Source organism: Bubalus bubalis, chromosome 20, assembly GCF_019923935.1.
Source record: "Bubalus bubalis isolate 160015118507 breed Murrah chromosome 20, NDDB_SH_1, whole genome shotgun sequence".
In the NCBI taxonomy this organism is placed as follows: domain Eukaryota; kingdom Metazoa; phylum Chordata; class Mammalia; order Artiodactyla; family Bovidae; genus Bubalus; species Bubalus bubalis.
Window position 1 is genome coordinate 44,051,114 of NC_059176.1, and position 27,044 is coordinate 44,078,157.

The following is a 27,044-nucleotide window of genomic DNA, read 5'->3' on the forward strand; positions in this document are numbered from 1 at the left end:
TGGTGTGCTGTATCTCTTACACCCAGTTCATTTCGTGCATGGCTTTTTTGGGGTATTTTGGTCTAATCTATTAGGATTCTGTACGACCCTTAGTGAATACCATGCTATTTTAATGAACGTGGCTTCTTGCATAGAGTGGAAAAATGCCCACTTCCCTGATTTTTCTTTATTGAAATGTCCTAGCCTTGGGCTCATCTTTATCTTTTAATTTAGAACCACCTTAACAAGTTTCAGGAGGAAACTTGGTGGGGCTCTGAGAGGGACTGCTTTGAATCTATAGGTCTATTTGGGTACAAAATACATCTTCTTGACATTGTCTGCCTAGCCGCAAACTTCTCTCTGTCCCTACTTTTTCAGGTCTTAGTTATTATCTCTTAATAATGTTGGAAAATTTTTTCTTAAAAGAGGTCTTCAACATACATTGTTAATTTCCTAGGTACTTGGTGTTAATACTATTGTAAAATGTGTCCTCCAGTTTTCTGATTGTTACTGATACAAAGAAATGCAACTGGCTTCAGAAAATTAATGTTACACCTACCTCTGTAATGAAACCCTGGTATTTCTGGTACTTTCTCTTTAGATTTGAGTTTTCTACAAAATAAGAACGTGTAATGTACAAATAATTAGTGTTTCCTACTTTTTATTTCTTATAACATTTTTTATTCTATTGACTAGGATCTCCAACACAATTTTGAACATAACCAGTCATAGTGGAAAACCAGCCCTTTGTTTCTGAATTTAAAAGGGTATGAAATTTCCTCTTTGTGGCAGACGCTTGTTTTTTGTTTTACAGATTTACACAGAAGCTACCACCTTAAAGAAATTCCTTTCGAGTCCTAATTTATCAAGAGTTTTTATTATGACTGGGTGGTGTTAAATCCTATTATATACTTTAATTGGATCTACTAAGATAGTCATAATGGTTTTCTCTTATTTAATATTTACAGATTCCAATGCTAAGTCATCATTACAGATGGAGGGAGAATACACATACTAAGATGGAATACACAAGTATTAAGTAAACAAATATAACCTTAGAAATCTGTATTGTAAAATACTATTTAATCTGTTTTACATACTATTTCAAGTTTTTAAAAGGCTGGCTGCCAGATAAGTTTAAAAACCACAGAACAAACGGCTTTTTGGAGATCTTTCTACTCCACAGTTCTCCAGCTCTCCGTGTTTGAGTTGTGCTCTTTCAGTTTCTCTAATCCTACTAGAAAAAGAAGCTTCTACTAGATACTAATTCGTTGTGACAGAGTTCAGAACAGAGAAACAAACAAGAGCTAGAAAATATGACACGTTCAACTCATGGGAATGTAAGATCACAATTTATCATCGTTAAGTATCAGTCACAGATAGACGTGAGAGCTCATCTCACAAAATCAGTAAAGCAGAAAACTAAAGGACCAGAAGTCAAAATGAACTACCAGCAAGAGTAATGGAGAAAAAGTAATACAAGGGAACGTTATGGTTTTCCTTTTTATTTAATCAAAGACTGGTGGATAAACATAAATACAGCACAATTACTTCAGATCATTCTTCATATTGTATACACACAGACCGATGAACATCATCTGAAAGAAACCTGCAGTCAGCAATGAAATGCGTACAGCTTTTCCTTCCTTCGCTCAAAAAAACTTAAAAACACACAAACTTAGAATCTCATCAGCACACACTCTCCTGTGACAAATGATTCAGACATAAATAGTGGGTGCAAAGAAACTATATGCTAACATATGTATAACCTTTGTTAAGGAAAAACAGAAGCAGCCATAATGATTAAGATACATTCAGTTACTGATAACTAGCTGTGCCCTAAAGGACATTATCAAAACAGAAATCGTGCTGCAGAGAAAAGCTATATATACATACACAATGAGAAAATAAACTGCAAGATTAAAGCATGCATGTTTAATACTGGGAAAAATCACAGCCCTCCAAAATTTCTCCACGTTTGTTATAAAAGCCCTCTGCACTCAACTAAAATTTAAATGATCTTAAAAGGATAATACTCGTAAAGTTTACTTTTTTCAGCCACAGAAACTGCAATGGAAATAAATGTTCAGAGTCATTTTCAAAACAAAAACAAAAATCTATTCTTCTGATGACATGTATGATTAAAGGTCTATGCAAGATACATTGCTCTACATTCCCAATGACTAGGAAAAAAAAAAACCTCAAGTCAGTTTTTAGTTTGCAGATGGTCAAAGGATTTTGTATTCCATCAGGAGTTCAAATCTTCTGGATCTTTTCACCAACAACTACTGGATTTTCTTTTCTGATTTTCTCAGCAGCATCAGCTTTGTAATTGTAAGAGCAATTGTGTACATCTGAGTAACGGTGTACACCACAGTAAACATTTCCACACCGGCATTCAAACCCTGAAAATGGATCAATACACGTACATGAGTTGAGTGCAAGGTCTAAATATTAAACTCTCTACATAATTAATGTTAAAAAGATCATGTCTGTAGGGCAGCAATCTAAAGAATCATTCCAAACTAGCAGTTGCACAACCTAGTATACTCTCAAATTCACCAGCTGATGGCTTCAGTTCTTGTTACCACCTACAAACACAGGTCTGTGCCAGCCCAAGTCACAGCCACTTCTCTGAGCTCAAGTTTCTTCACCTGAAACACAACTGCTTCCTATCAAAAACAGGACTGATAAACTGAAAATGTAAGACACTTCTCAAATACTAAAATGTGAAAAAATAAGCATACTGTCAGAAGACAACCTTAAGATTTAGTTAAGAAAGATGAAACTTTGGACAGAACTGTTAACAAATAGAACAGCTCTCCCTGGCCAATCTCTAATGGAGATATGAACTGTAATCTGGCTCAGTGACTAAGAGCATGAGATCCAGTTGCGGTTGCCTAAGCATGAATCTATTTACTAACACAGGCAAATTACCAAGCCTCCCTGAGCCCCAGTTTCTGCACCTCTAATTCTGGAAATCAGTTATAGTAAGAATTAAACAAGGAAGTATTACCTGCCTAACATACAGTGAAGATGCAATAAATGCTACTTATTTTAGGGAAATGCCCCAAGAATTGAAGCCAAAAGAGAGAAATAAGCAGGGTGAATAGTCTTTAAATAATACTAGTCCTGCACCCCTAAAAAGGATTTTACTATATGATGGAATTGTTAGAACACAGCAATCAATATTTTAAATGTTGACATTTGATGCAAACTTCCTTTACCACATTTTTTTAAAACTTCCAAAAGATATTCTGTAACTTCATTTTATTTTTTAAATTTTATTAGTATTATTTTGGCTGCACTACATATCTTGTGGGATCTTAGTTCCCCAGCCAGGGATTGAACCCAGGAGTGAAAGTGTGCAGTCCTAACTCCTGGACCACCAGGAAGTCTCCTGTGACTTCGTAATAATGAATGAAAAATGAAGCCAAAAGTAACACCAGACTAACAAGACTGGACAAGATAGAAGTTACTAAGTCACAGCCTTCTATTCATGAAGTCTAAGTTTCTGAGATTTAGAAAGATAGTATTTGATACTATACATATATATTAGGTAGTATATATATACACACAACCACTTTAAAATGCCTTATTTGTTCATGTTTGTATTCTTTAAATAAATACACTCGCCAAGGCATGAGCCAGTCTTAAAACATCTTTGATATCAGACTATAAATCTCCTTTCCTCTTTTATCTACTCCTTAGTCATATAACCCTCCTAAAACATAATTTTGCTCAAAATCCTATCTATTCTTAAGTCAGTTTCTTAGGCAGAGTTTTCAGCAGAATGCCCTTCACACAGTAAACAATAAATGGAAACTATTTATAGCTGCCACTCTTCCTCATAACCAGAGTACACATCATCAGCCTCATCTGATGGTCTCAAACACCCTTCTGCACATATTTTGTGCTACATTCCCTATTTATTTATGGTCCCTCAACATGCCCTATTCTTTCCTTTCTCTGAGCTTTCATTCAAGCTATCTTTTTTTCTGCCTGAAATGCTCCTATGTCCATCAGTTATAAGTCCTACTCACTTTTCAGGACCCAGCTGAAACATCCTACCTTCCAGATTCTTTGATGGGCCTCTGCTCCTCTCCTATGAATTATCAATAATTACGCACATCTCTGAACTCCCAAAGCAATCTACTTGACTGCATTTAAATGTACTTGCTTTGCCAAATAGCCAAGTAGTATTTCGAACATTTCCCCGTCTCTTAATACCATCTAATAGCTCTGTTACAGCAGTCAGCATGTACTGATTACTTACTGGGTGGCAGGACAGGTCTATCACCTTACATGTATGAACTCTGTGAGCCACACCACCAACCAATGACTGGCCGTTTTACACACAGCTCACCAAGTACTTAAACACCCTCTCTCACACAACAATTTCTGGCTCTCTAAAGGCAGGAGACACACCCCTGCCCTTTCACAGAGCCTGGCATACTGACTTTACTTGTCTAACATTCTCAAATGCAGCTAAAATGAATTTTAAAAGAAAAGCTATTCATTTCACTATTAGGTATGTAATTAAAGCTACTTTTACTTAAGAAAATTCAGGAGGTGAAGCATATCCATTATTAACTCACATGGAAACAGAAATAATCTTAACTGAAGCCATTAATAGTAAGTCAAACATTATCTTAAATAAAATCTTAATTTAAACCTTGTGACTCAGGCCCTTACCAGTAAGTCCCACTTTCTTTCTGCACATGAAACAGCGATTCTTTTTCTGTTTTGGTTTTTCAAGAGACTTGCTTTGCTCTTCAGATGCCTGTTGTGCCGTTTCTGATACTGAAGCTGACAAAAATAGGAAGGCAGTGAAACTTAATTGTGCAATGAGATTCTGAGGTGAGGTGGTTGCTACCCCAACTTGCCCCCACTGATCTGTTTATTCAGATAATTGAGTGTTTATTTATTAGCATGGAAAGATGCCCACAGTTTAAAAAGTTACAAAGTAGTTTATATAATATGACCCCCTTTGCATATATGTATGTTAAAATATGTACATATTTTCTGCATATGTATACACACATGCGGAAAAGCTGAACTATACATTGAGATTTTAACAATAACTCTAGAAAGTGCTGTATTTTCAAAATTTTCTGGTAATTATGTATTTGACCCATAAAAGACATACAACACACAAACACTACTTGGGTATTCTAAAGGAGAAAGCAAGAAAATGTGTAAGAAAATGGTCACATGCAAACTTCTAAATATTGCTGAGTCAGAACTATGTAGATTTCAAAGAGTACAAGGGAAAGAAATCCTAAAACCAAGATTCAGTGGAATACTAAGTATGTTCAAAATTCTCAGAATATTTCATATAAAACCTTTAAAATATGGGTAATAAGATATATTGATTAAAACACTACAATTAAGATAGTAAATTAAGTAGTGAACCCAAGGCCATCTGCACCAAAATTCAGGTCAAATTATTGCCCCTACACCCTAACTTATGGGTTTAATAAACTGGAAACCTGTCACTGGAAACCTGTCATTCCTAACTGATACACATTCCTCACTGTATAAGTGAGATACTGCTATTTATTAAATCACAAGGCATAATTAAAAGAGAAAGATGTTTTAACACAGTAAATCCCCAATTAAACATGAAAAAAATTCTTCAGAGTCATGAGGACCAAATGGAAGCAGTACCACCCACCTGGTGGCAACATATCCTGATTTATGAGCAAAATACCTACAGAAGCAAAATATCTAAAAGAGCTGTTTCAAGGACACCACTCTGAAAACTCCAATAAACAATGTTAGGGAATTCTGGTTTAGGCACACAGCAGCTACTCGTGTGCCTTCTTCCACCTGAGATGATTTTCCTATCCAATAAATTCTGCTTGAGGGATACAAGTGGAACAAAAAGGAAGAGAGAGAACAGATACCTGGGCAAGTCACCAAACCAGCTGACCCTACCCTGGGAACTGAGAGGGGCTGGAGCTGGCAGCAGGAACACACACACAGAGAGCCAACTCCAGGAAGCACCACAGCTGTCTAGTGGAAAGAATAATGGCCTGGAGTCAGGTGCCCAGGTTCCAGTTCCAGCTCAAATGACTACGGCACTTGAGTCAAAGACATCTTTTCTTTTTGTCCATCTATTAAGTAGATGGAAAAAATATTCTCTGCATTTATTCCTATCAAATAGGGAAATCACAGGTATATTGTGTGTCATGAGTGTGTGTATCTGTATAGATACACAGTTGTATGTGGGTTTATAATAAAACATTTTCAACTCAACAGTATAAGCAAGACTTACAAAAAAAAAAAAAAAACAAAAAACTAGCCTAAGAGATTTTACACATGGAAAACTAACCCTCTCAAACTCAAATGAAACTTACACCTGATTGTTCAATAATTCTGCTATGCTGAAATTATGAATGCTAAGTTCTTGAAAGGTACTTAAGTTAATACTGGTTTAACTTAAGTCACTGAAATTACATGTAAAAAAAAAAAGGAGTCTATACAATTTAAAACCCCACTATTTAAAACCTCAACAGTGGTACAGAAAGCGCTTGCCAATGCAGGAGACATAAGAGACATGGGTTCAATTCCTCGTCAGGAAGATCTCCTGGAGGAGAGCATGGCAACCCAGTCTAGTATTCTTTCCTGGAGAATCCTATAGACAGAGGAGTCTGGCAGGCTACAGTCCATGGGGTTGCAAAGAGTTTGGACACAACTGAAGCGACTCAGCATGCACAATTTCTCCTAACATAGCATCAAGACCATCTTTTCCATTAATGTACTCAACACTAGGCGAAGAAAATTGTTATTATTATCCATATACCATAAATGGGTCTTTGAATACAAAGACCCATTTATGGTATATGGATAATAATAATTTACCAACTTAAAATCTTTTTTTTGGTCAAACTTGTAAAATAACCGCTGTTTTATTCTTAAGCAGCATGTAACTTCCCACTACCAACATTCTAAAATTTGTTCAACTTTAAGACGTAAATAACATCTTCATAGTTAGCAGCCTGTTTTCATTCTTCCATCCTTAGCTCTCTCTGGAGACTGCCAAGCAACCCCTGTTTCTCAATTCTCTGCATCTAGGGCCTGAAAGTAACCAGGATCCAGATAATGTATCCTCTCCCTGGTGCAGACTTGGTACCCTACCTGCTCTTCTCCATTCTGCCTCTCATCTTCCAACCTGGGCCAAGGACTTCCAAACCTCAGACTGCTCATACATATAAACACCCATTTACCCATCTACTGCCTCCAATTGAGTCTTTAAGTTTTGAAATGTGACCACTTCCAATTTGCTCTATCTAAAATCTTGTCTCACCATTACTTCTTTCAACCTCCCTGTTGAAAACAAACACATCATTGCCGTTTTCAACTGTCATCCAACTGAAAGCTTTAACATCACCCTTGTCTTATTTCCCATGTCTAATGGATAACTAAATTTGGGGAATTTTTCTATTTCTCCTTTAAAAAATACCCTTTGTCTCCACCCATCCTTAAACTTTTCTATTTAACTAAAAATAAAAGTTATTCACTTATAGTAATCATATTTACAATATTCATAATTGCATGGAATATTTATCCTGATCAAACAGTTAACATTCTCTTTCTACAGCAAAATGTGTAAGGAGGCAAATTATGCCAATCATTTGTTGGGCATGAAATCAGAGGAAGGGGAATTAGCTAGCTTAACTAAATTTTAAACTAAACTTTAGCAAACTTCAGCTAAGATTGCCAGGTATATCTGTCGTCACCCTGTGAACACCATGTACAGTGGAAGGGTTCAATAGGTACAGCATCGTGTCTGTTTAAATCATGTCACAGGTCAAGTGACACACAGCTCATCTTCAGGCTTCTTTCCAGAGTATCCTCTTCAATTAATACATCGTTTCCACACACTAGTAGAATATCATTAACCAAGCACAGATTTTTCACAGCATCCTAAGTGCCTCCTCTACTAGCTCTGCCCATGAAGAAAGCCTTCATACACATATTCCAGTCTTCCTAGATCCACTTCACTTTGGTTCACATAATGGGGATACGAAGAGCATGGGCAAGAACTTGAGATGCCATGCTATAAATAAGAGTAACTGAGTGTGACTGTTGTGCTGGAAGTCACATGTGGGGAAGGGGGGGGTCACTGCCAGTTGAAGTAAATAGATAATCCAAGTCCAAAGCAAGAGATTCCTCTTAAACCAGCAGCCCTGGTTCATGGGAGAGGGAAGAATATTTAGGTTAAAACAGACAAAACAGTAAAAGAGAACAGTATAACACAACCACTCATTCATTTAATTATACTGCTCAAACAAAACAGATTTTAAATTTCTATGTTGATGCTGATGACCTAATTACATATAAGTGGGAAAGGGCTCCCTACATTTCAGTCAATTAAATACTTAAGAATGTAAAACACCCTGCTCATAAAGAAAACAAATATAAAAAATCTGTATCAGGCAGGTAATTTTAAAAACACATGCATCTAGGACAGTGCCTGGCTAGGAATACTCAAACATTAAATAAATGACCAAACATGTGCTAGATCATGTGCAAACCTTGCAGGTCTTCTGTTTCAGGTATTGCTTTGTCCACAGATGTACTGTCCACTTGCGAAGACGCTATAGATTCTGATAAAAGTGACTGATTTGACACAGGGCTAGAAAAGCAAAAATATTTAGATTTTAAAAGATGATTTCTATTCATGACTAGAAACTAAGTGATTAATAAGTAAGAGTTCAACATATCTAAGCAGATCATTAAGACAGGAATTAACCAGAAATGCTTTTTTTTTAAAAAATAACTTTCACATAACTACAGAATTTTGAAACTTAAGACCAATTTGGACCAGAAATTTTTTGATTTTGAAAGCAATAGTACATGTCCACTGTGTATGAATTTACTAAATGAACACTAGTATGATAAAGACATGCTTCAGGAACCCTAACACAAAGTTGTATATGATGCACTGATGGACACAGGAGAACTGGAAAAAGGAACTTCAGAGCAGAAACTTAGTATATGTTTCCTAACAGCAGGGTAAGAATGAAACAAGTATTTCTGTGTTTCCAACTTCTAAAAGACTTCAGTTAAAAAGAAAATACACTACAATACAAATAGATATCAGGACGACATCATGATACATTACACAGAGAACAGGATCACACGATATTAAACAGAGAACCTGTGACAAAACCGTTTTTTAATACAAAGCACTAGTATTTCCACCAAAGGCCTATGACTAGAAGAACTTAACATGCTTCAAAAGGACTTCAGGGGTTGGTCAGGATACATTATGAAGAAAAATAAAGAAAAAAGCTGTCTGAAAAACAAAATCTTTTCATTAAATTTTAAGACAACTCCCTACTCTCACTGTAATGTAATACCAATAAAAAGATTTTTTTGACTAGTCAGTGATAATAATGAGACAGATAACAAGTTTCTGCTAGTTAATCCTAAAGTGACTTTAAATAGTTTTCCTTAAATAACAGAACTGACCAGATACGGAAAAAATGCCTTACTTTTTGATAGCTCTCTGGCCACAGCTCAGAGGCGGCCTCTTACCTTGGCTGCATAGATGAAGCTGTCGAGTCTAGCGCTGACTGAGCCTCTGGGACACTACCGTCTGTGCACTGGACTGGTAAGGACTCAGACAGACTTGTGACAGAAGGCGCTGCAACAGGACCACATCGCACGTTAGTGACTCTGTGCCCTGGGAGGGCCGGCACCTTATCTAAAAAAACCAAGACCAGTTTCCCACGAAATACAGTATACGGGTTTTGTTTTACTATGTAATATACCAGTTCATTACTTTAGCTAAAAGTTTTCAATAATTTTCCTATGAAAAGGATGCTAATTTTACCACATACAAAATATACATAGTCAAGACCTAAACTACTATTTTTCAGGATTATCGCGCAAACTCTTTAATTCATAAATGTCTTCCAAATAATAGTGCACAATGAGATCTTTAAAATAAAAAAGAATTCAGGAGTAAGGCAAATGTAAGTTCAGAATTAAAATCTGCACTCAGGTTATATTATTTTACCTGTTCTTCATAAGGCAAAAATGTAGATAATGATTTTACAAAACAATATAGTAACTTATATTCACTTGATTTTAGCCTCAAGAAAATTTAAAGTCCGGCTTGAACAGGAAGCAATGATGAAATAGACTCCACAAGCAATTTTAAATGAACTAAGTAACAGCCTACACTTTCATTAACCACAGAAACCTACATTCAGGCATTAACCTACATGAGAACTATCCTAGATGAGTAAAGCTCATGTTCAAAATCCCTTTTTACACAATCACTGAAGCAAAAGCCACATCAATTCCAGGAGAATCCTCTGACATAAAACCGCATAAAGAACTCAAGTGAACTGGGGATGAACAAACACCCTTTTCTCTAAGTCAAACTGCCCCCACCTCTCCTTCCTATGCAAAATGGAGGAAGGCTTTCTCTGAAATCATCTGTGGCTATCCATCTGGAACTCTCTCCTCCAACTACCTTGGCCTCAGAAGTCATCCTAGAGAAAAGAATCAAGGTCCTCCTACAGCCCCCACTCCTTCAGAGCTTATTTTCCAAGACACCTCTACATACTTGGAGTGTGCATCTATTTTATTAATTAGTAAGATAAGAGTTCTCAAGCACAGCACGTAAGACTGAGATGGATCTACAGTAGTTCTTTTCAATGAGTGGAGATACTCCTCTTTCTCTTGCCCTACCACTGATCATTTTCCTGATGAAAATGTAGTAATTCAAGTACAGTGTGGAAGCAGGAAGAGGTGCTGGGTATCCTGTGCTACTCAGGTGTATCTCAGTTATGAACAGCGCTGTGTTTTACTTACCAGGTAAGAACTACTTACCAGGTGGGCTTATTCTACCATTACTACTATTCTGTCTTTGAAGATGTTCTTTATAGCACACTGAACACATGCCGTTCGTACGAGGGTTTCCATAAAATCCGCAGCCAGTGGAACAAAGCATAGGCACTTGGCTGTGATTAGTTTCTTGAGCCATGTTCCTCTGTTGCACACCTGAAATTTACACAGAATGAGCAGAGAACTCTGATACATACTACAATCATATATTATCCAAATCTGTTTTATGCAATAAAGGAAAATGCACATATACTCCTCCCCAAACCACTCTACAGCTGTCTGGCATAGAGAGAGGAAAAAAAAAATATCGAAAGGATACAAAAACTGAACTTTTATCTCCGACCCTCACTGTACAAAAGGAGGATTGTACTGGCTCAAACAATGTTATGAACTAGAGAAAGATCTAAAGACTCCACACCATCAGAATGTTAAGAAAAATCCTTTAAGTCTAGTTCAGCTTGGACACCTAGGAATGAGAAATACAGTTTTCTCTTTGTTGTATTAGTAAGGCCTAATCACTTAACTTTTGCTTAAAAAAGTTTGTTTTAACTTGCATAATGTTTTCTGTTTAAAAAGCATTTAACATAATATCAATGCTGGTGAAGATGTGGAGAAATAGAACACTGGTAAAATGAGAAAGTGAGTCAGCCATTTTAGAAAGCGACATTGACAATCCATCTTAAGGGCCTTGTGAAAGACTGCCCTTTTAAAAAAGAACCCATCATCTCCTTCAACAGAATAACTTAGGTAGAATCAGAAAAAAATTATAAATACATATGTACATATGTATATATTCACAGCTTATTTATAATGCTGACAAACCTATTAATCATCAACAAGGATCAGAAAGAATAAATCTAAGGATGGGAAAGCTAACAGATTTTTTTTTTTCTGTTGTGTATCTTCTTTGTACTTTTAAAATCCTCTTAAATGAAGATACTACTATATAATTGGGGACAGAATATTTAAAGTACTTAAAATTTAAAAACTAACAGGCAGAGGAATTGTTTGGGAACCACAGGCAATAATCAATTACAGCAGACAGAAGAACCCTGTGTGCCATTTCTCCCATAGAGCAAGCGGTTCTTTGGCATGAATAACGTGACAGAAGGTAATAACAGGTTCTATCTTATTTAAAAAACAACAACAACAAAAAGCCTCCCAAATGAAATGAAGGTTACTCCAAAATGGGTATAGGTGTCTTTACAGAGGAGTCTATGTTCAAACATCATAAATGATAAGACTAACAATGAAGGACAGTGTTTTGCCACTGAAGTTTTCTCGAATTGATAAACAATGAAAGAAACCTTCACTGTTTACCACTAACGGATTTTTTTTTTTCACCTAAATTATTTGCAAACACTGTTGTGGATTGAGGGGTGAATGGGGTGGGTTTAATGCAAATTTCAGAACCAAGAGCAATAATGCATTTGACTGGATTATAAAACAAAGCAGGTTTAGGTTTAGCATTTACCTTTAAAAAGAAAAACCTAAAACTGTTGATAATCTTTAGACCTTTGGGCCTAGGAACAGAATCTGAGATTCTGAAAAACATCTTTTTTACTTTATGAAGCCAAGTCATCTCAGAATCCAATGATGAGTAAACAGCAAAGGTGGTAAGAACCTGGAGCCTCATCAAGGAGTCAAACCATGACATACAGTACCATTACATTCTTGATCATCATACTGTCACAGCAAAATTCTTAATTTATTAAATCCTGAGACTGAACACACACAACTTGTTAATATTTTGTGTGACAAACTGGGAAATACACATAAAGCATTCCTGTGGCATACAGAGGTATGGTGAGTGAAGAAAAAGCACTTGAACAATTATTTGAGTTACAAGCTGAGTCATCTTCACAGAACAGGTTTTTTGTTTCAAAGAACTGACAAACTGATTATTCAGACTTGATTATATCAGATATTTTCTCAGAAATGAATGAAGCTTGTTACTTCAAGAAAAATAACTAATGGTATTTATTGCCAAGGACAAAATTTAAATAATAAAGTAAAAAAGCTTGACAAGTAATTTTTAGAGAGTCTCTTGAAATGATTAGTGAAAAAAGTGAAAGTGAAAGTGTTAGTCGCCCGGCCATGTCCTAGTCTTTGTGACCCCATGGACTGTAGCCCACCAGGCTCCTCTGTCCATGGGGTTCTCCAGGTAAGCATACTAGAGTGGGCTGCCATTTCCTTCTCCAGGGGATCTTCCCAACCCAAGAATCAAGCCCGTGTCTCCTGAACTGCAGGCAGATTCTTTACCATCTGAGCCACCAGGGAAGCTGATTAGTGGTGATATTAATGACGTGTGAGTACTGGTTCTATTATCAACATTTGGGAGATCTGCATAAGCCAGGAAACCAATATTTTCTAAATGACCAACGTACTATGGTACAAATTATTCATGAACAAAACACTCACTCAAAGGGAAAGATAGACCCATGGGTTTCAGAGTAACAGGACAAAACATTTTTACACAGTATGAGATTCTACACTGTAACTTATCCCTTTAAGAAACTACAAATTGTCACATTTTGGTGTAATACCAAAGAAGAGAGACATCTACTATCCGAAAAGGTTATCAAAATACTCCTTCCTTTTCCTACATATCTGTATGACATCAGCTTTTTTTTTTACACATTGTTCAGTTCAGTTGCTCAGTCGTGTCTGACTCTTTGCGACCCCATGAACCAAAAGACTGAATACGGAGGCAACCATGAGAATCCAGCTGTTTGTTCTAAGCCAGACCTTAAAGAACTTGCAAAAATGCATAACAATGTCATGTTTCTTACTGAACCCTTTGAAGGGGGAGTTATTTTTCACAATAACTTTTAAATAAATTAATAACTAATAAATATTTGTGATTCTCTCACTTTAATTTGTAATATGATAAAATTTTCACAAGATATGACAGACAAAGGCTAAAAGTCTTCAACGTACTCAATAACTTTTGAGAACTCAAAGGTCCTGAAACCAAAAATTCTGAGAACCTGCTGCTGTAACCAGCACGGCAAGCAGCACCAGCTCAAGAAGACAGACTCTGACCCTGGAGATGGGAATACAAAACCCCCTTACTCTGTATGTATAAAACAGATGTACATATAATACATACATAGATAACTGCATCTGTGGAATTAAAATTTTATGGAGGTAGGAAGCCAATAAGGAAAAAACTGTTTCAAAAGACTCCTGGGAGTGGGGTGGGGGGCTATAAAGGAAAAAGATTGAGACACGGTGTTCTTATTTATTTTCACGGCTTGCTGGATCTTAGTTCCCTAAACCACAGATCGAACCTGGGCCTGGGCAGTTAAAGTGCCGGGTTCTAACCACTGGACAGCCAGGGAATTCCCAGGAAACACTGTTCTAAATCACCAACTATTCTATACTGCATATTAATGACATTAAAATTATATAAGAATTAAAAACTTTCCCTACCAGTACTGACAAATTTTTCAGTATATGCTGGCAATTACAAGCATCCAGAAAAGAGACTGGAGAAGGAAATGGTAACCCACTCCAGTATTCTTTCCTGGAGAATCCCAGGGACAGAGTAGCCTGGTGGGCTGCCGTCTATGGGGTCACACAGAGTCGGACACAACTGAAGTGACTTAGCAGCAGCAGAAAAGAGAACTATCTTATTTCTATAAAAACTCAAGCAGAGAGTCACAGGTAAGAAGTACAGCATGACCATGAAGCTTTTTGTATCACAACCTCTGCTTTTGAACAGTAAGACTAAAATTCAAAATGTTGTAACAATTTCCCCAAGCCAAAATACCCTGCACAGTAGCAAATTAGCAGTAATTTTGTAAGTCAAAAGCTTTCAAAAACTATTATCATGGCAGATAAAAAGCACAAAGGATTTCACAGGAAAAAAAGAGAGAAATAAAAGGAAAAAATCAGTTTTATTTATTCATGGTTAGGCCACAAAATGTAACTTTCCATGAAGATTCAGAAAAAAGACGAAGAGCCATAAAAAGGTGTCTTAGTTTATCTTTAAGTGTAGTGGCAAAGATGGGGTGGCTCTGCAGAAACTGAAAGTCTGGTGTCCCCATGCTCTGGTACCTTTTTGGTAGGTAACTATGAAGGGCCCACAAACCTGGCATTCAGGAAGGAAAAGAGGAAAGAGAAGGAGAAAGCAGAACAATTCCTTGATTGCTCTAGGTATTGTGGGATTATAGATAGAATCACAAATCCAAGGAGGTAAAGACTGAGATCACCAGAGAAAAATGGATCAGCACGGTGGAATTGAAAAAAAAAGTACGAATTAGAAGAGAATTCAGAAAATGTGATTTGACTCTTAACAACATTCATAATCAAATCCACACCTAACTGTCTTCTCTACCTTCCTCGGATACTTACTCAGAGCTTACTATGGGCCACAAACCACTTTCATTGTTTTATTTATATTACCTCACTAATTCTCTCCAGAACCCTATGATGTCAGTATTAGTGATATCCTCATTTTAAATGAGAAAACTGATATTCAAAGAAAGTTAGTAACTTGCCCAAGGCCACATATCTGTAAGCTTTGAGGTCAATGTCTTTTTTTTCCAATCAAAAACAAAATTAAAAGAGAATGACTTTCAAAGTCCATCCTGTCCTGCCAAACCTACAAATTTGGGAACATTCACGAATTATTACTCTTTTCATTTAAAGATAATTTAAAATTTTATTCATTTACTCAACCTTAAGGTTGAATACGCAGCTTTTTAAAATTTTTCATTATGCAGCTTTAATAAGCTTAACTAAGTTCTTGAGAAACTTTTTTCCTGTATGTCTTTTAACCTAAGAAATTTTCATTAGCATAAAAAATGCAAGATCAAATACTTTTAAGACTACAAAGAAAGTTCATTACTAATTATTAAAATTCTGACAAAAGAACAGCAATGAATGAATGGAACATACACTCAATTATAACTGCAAATACATGTCAAACTTATTTCACTCTGCTTCATTCCCTAGAGTTCAGTCACCAAGTTCCAATAATTTTCATTTGGAAATATCTCATGCTCTGTTCTTTTCATCCCAATTCTGATTCTCATTTCATACCTGGGCTATTTTAATAGTATTTTTCCTTCTGTTCTACTGCCTCTCCTCAAAATCCACTTATTTAAATTCTCCTAGAACACCAAGTTCTCATCATATTTCTTCCAGTTTAGTTACTCTATATTTGCCCCAGGAAGGAGTACTAGACCTGGGATTCTGAGCTCTACATAATTTACTGTAACCAGTCCAAGTTCCCTGCAAAGTAAATAACCAGTGCAAAGTGAATAGGCTTGGGGTCAGAGCCCAGCTTCGCTGTTTTTATTGCCTATAAGAGCTTGAACATGTTACTAAACTTCCCTAGGTTTCAACTCCTTAAAAGGGTGTTCATATTTATATAACTAGATTAAGTAATACAATGTATACAGAAGGCATCCATAGAGTACCTGGCACAGAGTGGAAACTCAGTAACTGCTGTCTCTGCTCTGCCTAAAAGCAGAGGCTCCTTTGCTCCCATCCGTTTGAAACAAATCATGCTCATTGCTGGAAACAAAAATCTAACTCATACTGCTCCTTCCTTCATAAATCTAACTCATACTGCTCCTTCCTTCATAAATGCCGTCCGCTTCTTCACTTTGCCTACAACAATCCTATTCAGGAATCAGCTTAAATTCTACCTCTTCTGGTTTCATTTCTGTCCACCTCAATCCTCCTCTGTTTTGTATTCCAACAGACACTCTCTGTACCACCTTTTGGGGGCACTTAAGCTCACCCATTATTCAAATGCTTTACAGGTACACAAGTAATTTCCCTTTTCAAATTCCCTTTTTACCTAATATGAATAATACAAAGTATTTTGTTGAATACACACATTTCATTTTTGTTGGACTATTCACATCAGGGCCCCCAAAACGGTTATTTTCCATTGAAAGGGGGAGAAAACAGACTGATGAAAAATGTTTCAACCACAGTACCCATGATTCATATACTGAAACAGTCACCCAGCAAGAATGATCAGTAATCCAAACCAGTTATAAAAGGCACGTATAATTTTTCATTTCATTGTTCTCCCTCCTCCTGAAATAAATAGGGAGGATATATGGTTTACAATGACAAATTAAATACAGAAGTTGTGAACTGGCAAACAAGTGAAATCTGACCCACAGGCATGTTTGGTTAGCGAGCACATATTAAATTTTTTTAATTAGTTGTTAACTTTCAAAAGTTGGGGAAATGTCAAATAAAAAATCTCAGATTTTCAGCTCCTCTTGAAAATAGCAAAACCTGACAACAGTAGACTGATGTTCCCAAAATTAAATCTATCAGCTGGGATCCTTCTCAGAGAGAGCCTATACTCTCCAACTCAAGGCTACCTTCACTTTCAGTTACCTGGCTCATAAGCATCAGAGTTTTAATTCTTAGGTTAACACCTACAACCTTTTCAACTTGGAATCATTACTATTTATTTCAGGAGAAGAAAGAAATATACATGCTGAGTTACATAAGAAAGCCTACTAAACTTCGAACTAATACTGCAGGCACAGAGTGATAAAGACAAGCTTTCCCTTTGCCCCTGGCCTTTACCACTCAAAACTGGCTAATCCTCTGCAATTTTATCAAATGGAAATCTCAGAAAAGAGCAAAGTAGTTGAACATTCTTCTATAATTTGTTTTATTAATAATAACTGATCAAAGAAGAATACCCATTCTGTCACAGGTGTTTGAGATTAATGTCTCCTGATTGCATATAGTAATTTCCCACAGAGTTCTCAGCATTTGGCTCCATCAGCTATCATATAGGCAAGAGACATATGTTCTGGGGGTCAAGAACCTCTGCAAAGGTTATAGAAAACCTAGGGACATTCATAAAGCAAACAGATCAAAGAGTAGAAGATGTGGTGATGGTGCTGTTCACTCTGATAGTCTAGGGTTACTCTGTTCACTCTGAGTTAGGGTTCCTACTGTACTGAGGGTGCCCTGCAGCTCTCTCTCTGTAGAGCAGTTCCTAGGTCCCTATGTTAGCTTGTCTTTCCTGCCGCCGTGTGGGCTGAAGGACAAAATGGCTTGAGTCCAGCTAACACGAGGATGACATCCTATGGGATACCACATATTCCTTCCCAGCAAATAATTAATCCATCAGTTTCAACACACTAAGTTATACAAGGATAAGAGACCTCTGAGCCAGTTCTAGTATACTCAAATCTCACTTCCCTGGTTATTGACATAAAGAAGTTTTCACTGACCAGCACAACAGGTCTCACAAATTGAGGCCACTATGGTGCTTCCAGGTGAAGAAGATAGGCTTCAGGAAAACTGACTGGCATTCCCACCTTAGATGACTCTACTCTGCTGCACCCAAAAATGTGTAAATCAGGGGCCAGCAAACCTTTCTGTAAATAACCAAATAGTAAATATTTTAGATTTCAAGGCCATGCAACTTCTGTTACAATTATTCAATTCACTGTTGTCGCATCAAAGCAGCCACCAACAATGTTTCAATAGAACTGTACTTAATGACCACCAAAATTTGAATTTCCTAGAATTTTCACATTATAAAATGTCCCTCTTGATTTTTACCTTCACCACTTAAAATATACAAAAGCCATTCTTGGGTCATGTGCTGAACAAAAATAGGTGATGAACGACAAGTCTGCCAATTCCTGGATTAAATAATCAAATGGTGTTAATGTAATCATCACCGGAGAGAATGTGGGGAGTCTAGGTGGGCCTGGGACTCCCAGGGGCAGAGGTCCTACTAACTGTGGGACTCTCTCTAATCCAGACAATGTAAATTTAAAGTATTATTTGCTCCCTAAGCTTCATCTCTTAATTAAGTATATGTTCATCACCCAATAAGGGGAAAAAACTATGAAAGGCAATATTTCACACAAATCTTTAACAGCAGGTATAGTTTACAGAGTTGTAGCTATGATGGGAAAAAGGACAGCAATGTTCTTGGTACAAACTGTCCTCTATTTAGCACACTGCTTTCTATTCACCAAGGCTATATAAATAACATCCATGGTGTCTTAATAATTATAAAAGCACTCAATAACTGGACAGGAAGATATCATATTCCTGAACTGACAGTTTCTGTCTGCCTGGTACATTTTCCTCCTTACCCTTTCAGACAGCAGAACCTCTCTCTCACTTGCTGAGATAGGTCTAACCCCGCCTCCTCAGAGCCAGACCTGTCTCAGAGGTGGGCATGTGATCCGAGTCTGGCCTATGACTCAGTCCCTCCTCCCTGGATCTCACTGGTACTGCTGGGAGAGAGGCAGGCTTTGCTGTGATGACACTGAGACAATACCATGTAAACCAGGTGCCAGCCTCCAAGGCGACCCCCAGAGAGCCCCAGGATTCCTGGCATTCAGGCCCTTGGTAGTCCCCACCCGCATTTTCTGGGTGTTGGTCTGGATAACAACAGAATGCTGTGCACGTGATGGTCCGTATCTGAGTCTAGTCACGGCAAACGCTGCACGCTGTGGCTGCTGCCCTGCTCTCTCTCGTGTGGATCGCTCGCTCTGGGGAAGGCCCTACGGTGCTGTAGGAGGGACCCAACTGCTCAGTCACTGAGGCCTCAGGCCACGAGGCATGTGAGTGAATCTGGAAGCAGACCCTTCAGTCCTGGTGAAGTCTTCAGATGACTACAACCTCTGCTGACATCTGAGTTGCAACCTCATGAGAGACCCTGAGTCAAAATTACACAGCTAAGCCGCTTCTCTATTCCTCACAGAAACCATGCGAGACAATAAATGTTTGTTGTTTGAAGCCATTAAGTTTTGGGGGTAATGTGCTATACAGTTATTGATAACCAATACAGTTATTGATACATCTGTCTCCCATGCTTCTCTTACTACCTTCCTATGGTGTATTTTCAATACAGCAGCCAGTGATCATGTTACATCTAAAACAAAGCACACTGCATGCTTGCTCAAAATCCTCCAGCTGACCAAGTAAAAGCCAAACTCCCGACCGACATAGAGGCGCTTTATAATCTGTTCCCCCATTACCTGACCTCCTCTCTCCCACTCCTCCGGATCACATACATTGCCAGGTATGCTACGGTCTTAAGGCCTTTGTAACTGCTATAACTTCTACCTTCCAGAAGTCACTAGGAGGACAGGAGTCCCTCATCTAACTTCAAGCCTTTGCTCACCTGTCATCTTCTGAAGGAGGGTTTCCTTCATCCCCCTATTTGAAATAACCACCAGCATCCTTTATTACCCTATCCAGTTTTATTTTTCTTCAGTGCCCTTATCTTAATCTTTACTATTAAATTACACTTATTTCATCTATCTTCCCTCTACTAAAATGTTACCTCTGTAACAGCAGCGACTCTGTCCATTTTGTCCAATGATAACTTACAAAAATGCTTGGCACATGGTAGATATTCAGTATTTGCTGAATGCGTGAATTAAACTGTATTGAATTAAACTGTGTTGCAAAGTAGCAGCCTTGTACTACAACCTGCAGTAAACAAGCATTTACCCCAAAGCAAATAGGCTGCAATAGGCTCCTTCTAAAGAAACTGAATTTGCTGTTCAAAACAGGATCTAGGTTTGCCATCAAGTACCACTAAATGTTATACAGTTTGTGCCCTGAACAAAGATGTTCAGCCTCACTCTCTTGAGCTTCGGGATATTTTTTTCTAATTCGGTTCACTCAGAGAGGGCTTCATTTAGCAATGTGCTTAAGCTGGCACACCATGTTGTTATTTTATAATGAAAGTTGTAGTCAATTTTATGTTCTCAATTTTATGCAGGTTCCATATTGCATATCTTAAAGAATTTGACATAGTCATTATCTGCACAAAACAATTCCTTTTTTTTTTTTTTTTTTTTGGCAAAATAGGGAACCCACTCAAATTTTCCCATTGGTTCCCATATTTATGTGTTTTCATTTACTTTTCTTCTCCAAACGACTAAATAAATGGGCATAGCTCTGTTCCAATAAAACTTTTATTAACAAAAAGAGGTGGTAATGGGCTTCAGTTTGCCAATTCCTGTTCCAGAGCAATGGCAGGTACACAAGAGGCACTCAAATATAAGACATGAAAAAACACCTTCAAAACTATGCAATTTAGAGTGTGATCAGAAAAGATACAGCAAAATTAAATGATTCTAGGTCGATTTTTCTTTTTATCCCAGTTCCTCATTTAAGGGGCCCTGCTTATACACTTGTGCTGCCTACTGCTCTCCGAGGTACCATAAAAGATGAAAGTTATGACAGACGGCTCTGCTTGTAAGGATCAGTGCAAGTGTTAGGATAGGAATACGGATGTGTGACTTTCATGTATATACACAGATGTCACTTTTAATTTCAATAATCCCTATGAGCCACAAAACTATAAAATGCACCCAAAACACTCTACTTTCATCGAGTTCCTCCCTTCTTTTTAATCAGTTAAAAAACTGAAGTTAGGCATGTCAACTGACTCCTTCAACTCCCTTTTAACACAGTATGTACAACCTACAGGTCTTAACTCTAATCGCCCCACTGGTACCACAGGGTATTTCCAGAAAAGTTAAGTGGAGAGGGGTGAAAACCTGACCCAATGACCCAATCTGAAAAGGTGGTGGAGAAGAGGAAGAACACCAAACACAGAAAAAGGTACCAAAGCTGTAAACCTCTTGCCAATTCCTTGAGATTTTTCACATCTCTTTTAAAATAATCTCCCACTTCCCTTTTTCAGTTAGAATGGGTATCTGTTCCAATGTGTTCTGGCCCCTGATTAGATTCCAGAAAACAGCAAGATCTTACAGAACATAAAACCATGCTTCTACTTCTTGCTATTAGAAGCAGCAGAAACACACACACACACACCACATTTCTACACACACAGTGAGTGATGACCAGTGCTGACTCCAGACTACTTTAAGGTTTAGCAGGACCATCTCCAACAGAGGAAGATTCTCTTATAATAAAACACTGGTACTGAGTCCTTCCTGAGAGACTTAAGTTTGCCATCCATTACATTGCCAAGCTTTCAAAAGTGCTTCTAGATTAGAAAGCACTTTAATCCAAGATGCAATCTCTACTGACAGAACTCAAGACCTTCAATACTGCTTAGTTCATCCATCCATGCCTTTATTTTAAAATATCATTATAATGACTCTAGTCAAAAGCTATGGTTTTTCCAGTAGTCGTGTACGGATGTAACAGCTGGACCATAAAGAAAGCTGAGTGCCAAAGAACTGACGCTTTTGAATTGTGGTGTTGGAGAAGACTCTTGAGAGTCCCTTGGACTGCAAGGAGATCCAGTGAGTCCATCCTAAAGGAAATCAGTCCTGAATATTCACTGGAAGGACTGATGCTGAAGCTCCAGTACTTCGGCCCCCTGATGCCAAGAACTGATTCAATGGAAAAGACTCTGATACTGGGAAAGACTGAAGGCAGGAGGGGAAAGGGATGACAGAGGATGAGATGGTTGGATGGCATCACCAACTCAATGCACATGAGTTTGAGCAAGCTCCGGGAGCTGATTATGGACAGGGAAGCCTGGTGTGCTGCAGTCCATGGGTCACAGAGTCAGACACGACTGAGTGACTGAACTGATACTGACTTTGCTGAAGTGCCTAAAAATCACTTGACCTAAAACTCAGAGAAAATATCCCTAACTTTAACCAATATTCTTCAGTAAGTATTTTTCCTTCCTTTCTTCCTCTTGTGTGGAGTTACATCTGACACCAAGACCAATCTTTCATGTTCTAGACAAATATAGCTGCGTGTCATCAAGATAGGCCATGTTTAAAGTAAATATATTACAGATTCAAATCCAACCATCTAGAACAGCACTGTCCAATACACTTAGCCACATACGTCTACTGAAAACTGAAACTTGGCTAGCTAATACAGCAGAAGGAGAACAGAAGGCAGGAGAGTAAGGTTCTCTATTCTACTGGTCAAGCGAGATCTTCCATGATACCCAACTGAAAATACCCTCCTTTTTGAGTTTCCAATTCTACATCCTCAAGCCTTACAACTGATTACTTTAAGGACTTGGAATAGGCCACTTACTATTATTCCTATCAAAGAAGAAACAAAAGATTAATAATAAAAGCAATAATTTGCGAGTATCGATGACTCACTTAAACCTCACAATACTCCATATCAGGTAACAAATTATTACTGTATCTATTTTACAGATTAGAAAAGAGAGTCACAGAAAGGTTTAAGTCATTTGTTCACTATCATGTTAGGATCTGAATCAGGCAGCCTGACTGTACACCCTGGGCCCTTAACCATGCATGTTACATGGCTTTCAGTGTAACTCAGGAACTCCATGTTACTGCATATTGCAAGACACAACAACATAAGAAGTTAAAATGTACATATGATCTAGGCAAAACTCTGTCACAGAAGTGAGTGCAAGATCAACAAGAAGCCTATGTGGTAGGCTAAGGGTAGGGCAGGCCAGGGACAGAGCAGAAGCAGAGTTTATGAATGGTGCTCACACTCTCCTGCAAGCACTTCCTAGCCCAGGAAACTTAATTAGCTCCTCAGCACTCTGCTCTACCTGCTCAGCAGAATAATAACACAGACACGAAGAATCACCTCAGAGCGATAGAAGGAGAAATGTAAACAGGACCAATCTACTGGCATACAGTTTCCCCCCAAATCCTCCATAGTTATATACAAGCTTCTCTTGTTTCCTACTGTGTGTCCTTTCTGCCTAATTTTATCTTTAAAAATCAAACTTTCGCCTATGGCTGATTCATGTTGAGGTTTGACAGAAAACAACAAAATTCTGTAAAGCAATTTTCCTTCAATAAAAAAATAAATAAATCAAACTTTCACTAAGTATGTACTAAAGGCTTCCTTCACCTACATTTTCTTTATTCGACAATAAAGAAACACTAATTAAAGAGAAGAGCATAGAGTGCTAGAGTATTGCACAAAATAGTACCAAATTAAACTCACCCTTTACAGGGGAAATACCAAATGACTGTAAACTGGAGAGTTAAACCTCATATTATAGACCTTAAAATCTCACTAAAGTGAGACTTGTCATCATTGAACATGATTTCTTTAGAGCTACTGAAAAATTAGGACTAAGGTAACCCCTGGGGATTCATACAGTACTGTCCATTTACTGACCAGCCCAGAAAAGAAAAAAAAAAAATCGACCAAACTGAAACTTCAAGTTTTTTAACTACTTTTGAATGTATCCATATTCCTCTCTTCATTTCTGGCATGTACTCTTTTGACTACTTGCATAAGAATATCCATATTCACTACATGTTCTTCATTATGCTTTCTAAGAGCCTCCTCACTCACTGATTCTAAAATCAGTCAATTTTTATTTTCCTTCAGTCAACACATTCTGATGTGAAAGAGAAAGTAAGCTCATCTTATTGCAAACAGCATTTCTTTTATTTCACAGTTCCCTAAATAGTTAATAAGATTTGATAAATCTTAACCTACACGGTCATCACACTGCTCATGGCAATGTCTTATATTTTAATTATCTTTTCTATAAAACCATACATTTCTCTAGTGCGGGAAATATTCAATTAAGAGTCTTACTCCTAAAAAAAAAAAGAGTCTTACTCCTAAATCCATGAAGGAGGAGGAAAAAACCCAATACAAAAACAAAAAAAGAAAGTAGAAAAAAAAAATCAGACCCCTCTATCCCAAAATGATTCTTAAGGTGATAGCTTTTAGTAAGAGAAAAAGGAGAATTCTTCTTTCCACAGGAATTTATATTAAGTATTTTAAAAACAAAGTTGGCAAGTGTAAAAGACTTCTAACTGCATTCAATAAACTAGAGTTCCTTTATTTTGAAGTACATACTCTCTCTGATTAAACACAGACATTATAAAAATTATTAATTACAATTTGTTATTAAATTATTTCCAAGAGCTATTTTCTATATTAATATCTAACATCATACTTCCAAAATACATTTTATGATTGATTAAAATATTTATTTTAAAAGCATGAAATCAACTATAAAATAGAGTGATCTACAGAATTTTCTTCTTTTGCTTCACAATAATAGAATAATGAAAAAAGAGCATGGTCACTAATGATACTTAGTTGTTAAGTTTTATTCTCAAAAATACTTTATAAATAAAAACCTATCACCCACTCCACCCTCAACATTCTACCCACCAGAAAAAAACAGACCCTAAAAAATACCTCATCATGCTGACTTAAGAGTATCTTTAAGTCCTTTAGATTTTAAAATTGTAAGTTATTATTATGCCTAAGTACACAGTGTTACAGGCTTAAGTCTACTCACACAGTTGAGGTTGATGAGCAAACAGCTGTCCTGTATCTTGAGACAGACATTAGCTTCCTCCCTTCCCTATCCTCATAAGCAGCTACTTAAAGTTTGAGTTTTATGCAAGAAAACATTTTAAAGCCTTCAGTGTTTTATTGCAGCAGACTTCAGATTCATTCCTGTAACACATTTAACATGAAAGAGAGTTGAGACAGTTCAAATTAACTATGCACACTTTAATTGTCTACAAGTTTAAGGAGTGCTTTCACTCTTACAGCTACATAAAAAGGGTTGCAATGTAAAATCAGGAATAACATTTCACTTGCTATCTGACACCAATGTATGTAACAGAACAATATGTAACTGTAACATATAGATTTTTCTACCTTTTATAATCATTTATGCCCAAAGTAAGCAAAACTAGGTCTTTCTTTTTTTCCTAAAGTTTAGCTTATTTCTTTGGCATAAATAATCACCAATGAAAGAACTTTTTTTATAAAGAGACAGTCAGTGGGGTGCCCTGAGTGTACCAAGAATATCCCTGGGGACCCTCTGACTAAGGAGAGTAAGACTCTTGGTCCTGTTGTGACAGAAAGAGGAGCTATACTTCTAACATTACAATGAAAGGTTACAGCACATTTCCCCACAGACTCAAATTCCTATATTATCATTATTGAAACAGGTTCTCCAAGTGTTCTAGACAGCTTATCTGGAAAATAAAATTGTGTTCAATCAATGTGTCCTAAAATACCTGGATAACTGTTCCCCCAACATGTGTGTATTAATAAACTCAGTTTCCATAGTAAATTTTAGGAAAAGTTTTAGGATTTCACAAAGTAAGTTACTATTTATATTAACAACATGGTTTTAAAATGCTGTAAGAAATAGCATACAAACACTCAAAATTCACTGGCTAATTTTTAAAATATTTAATGCTGAAAAACTGATTGTGTATTTGCTATGCACTAAAAGGCTAAAGGTTTTAGGATTCAGTCAAAATAACTCAAATGTTTGTTACTTTATAATCTACTTATAATGGACATATAAATAATTTAAGAAATGACTCTAAACTTTATCAAAGTTGTCACTGATAGAATAATATTCACATAAGTTAAAATATTTATTCAAGAGTCTAACTGTGCTTCAGTAACACTTACTAAAACTTTCTCATTTTCACCACAGATTTAAATGAGCCTACAATAAAAAACAACAGCTAAAAATAAATTGTACCAATCTTGGGTGTAAAAATAGAAGCATCCTTTCTATATACTAACAATAAACATTTGATGAGTGATTACAGTGCAACAGACACCATTCCCAGAATTTTACATGCACACTTAATCCTCATTCCCCCCTAAAAGGTAGCTGCAATTATTACCAACTCTTTTCAGATTATGGAACTCAAGTTCAGAGACGTTACGAACTTGCTGAAGAGGACAGAGCTAATAAGTGGAAGAGACAGGACTTGAATCCAGATTTATCTGACTCCAAAGCCTCATGCTCAAACTAGATTATAAGCAACAGCAATCTATTGTATTGAATAAACCATATCTGGAATTGATATAAACCATATCTGGAACTGGTATCTGGATTTAGTGCTAGATCTATGACATTGATAAATGAGTGCTAGCAGGAAACCAAGAGTATGATTATAAACTCAGGAAAGCTCTCTCTCACAAGAAACAACTGTTAGAAATGGGAGTAGTAACTGAGAGAAAAGACAAAAGTGGAATGCATTCTGAGGGGCTGTTACAAAGAAGAAAACAGCAGGCTTATCTCACAAGTGGCATAAAAGTACAAAATTTGAAATAATGTGTCAAAGTCTCAGAAGAGAAAATCCAGTTCAATACAAAATACTTTATAAAGCCAAGGAAACCAACAGCTGAACAGACTCCCTCCTATACTACTGGGTTTGTGCAATCAAAGACGTGAACTTCAACCACCATACGAACAATAGATTCTGGCAAAACTGCCAAAGATTGTT

At 37.0% G+C, this 27,044-nt stretch overlaps 1 protein-coding gene across 3 annotated transcripts in view; it reads right to left on the reverse strand.

The window, feature by feature from the left end:
• Nucleotides 1-1,468: 1,468 nt before the first annotated feature.
• Nucleotides 1,469-27,044, reverse strand: part of ZFAND6 (zinc finger AN1-type containing 6) — a 54,255-nt gene continuing 28,679 nt past the window's right edge. For 2 of the 3 annotated variants that reach the window (XM_025271592.3, XM_006076592.4), the window contains exons 2-6: nucleotides 10,834-11,004; nucleotides 9,529-9,637; nucleotides 8,523-8,623; nucleotides 4,675-4,788; nucleotides 1,469-2,384 (exon numbers count right to left, since the gene is read on the reverse strand). In XM_025271592.3, the coding sequence (XP_025127377.3) occupies nucleotides 2,236-2,384; nucleotides 4,675-4,788; nucleotides 8,523-8,623; nucleotides 9,529-9,637; nucleotides 10,834-10,987 (627 nt within the window). In that variant the 5' untranslated portion in view covers nucleotides 10,988-11,004 and the 3' untranslated portion in view covers nucleotides 1,469-2,235. Of the gene's footprint in view, nucleotides 2,385-4,674; nucleotides 4,789-8,522; nucleotides 8,624-9,528; nucleotides 9,638-10,833; nucleotides 11,005-25,078; nucleotides 25,240-27,044 lie in introns of all 3 variants that reach the window. The other variant, XM_025271591.3, reaches the window with a different exon arrangement.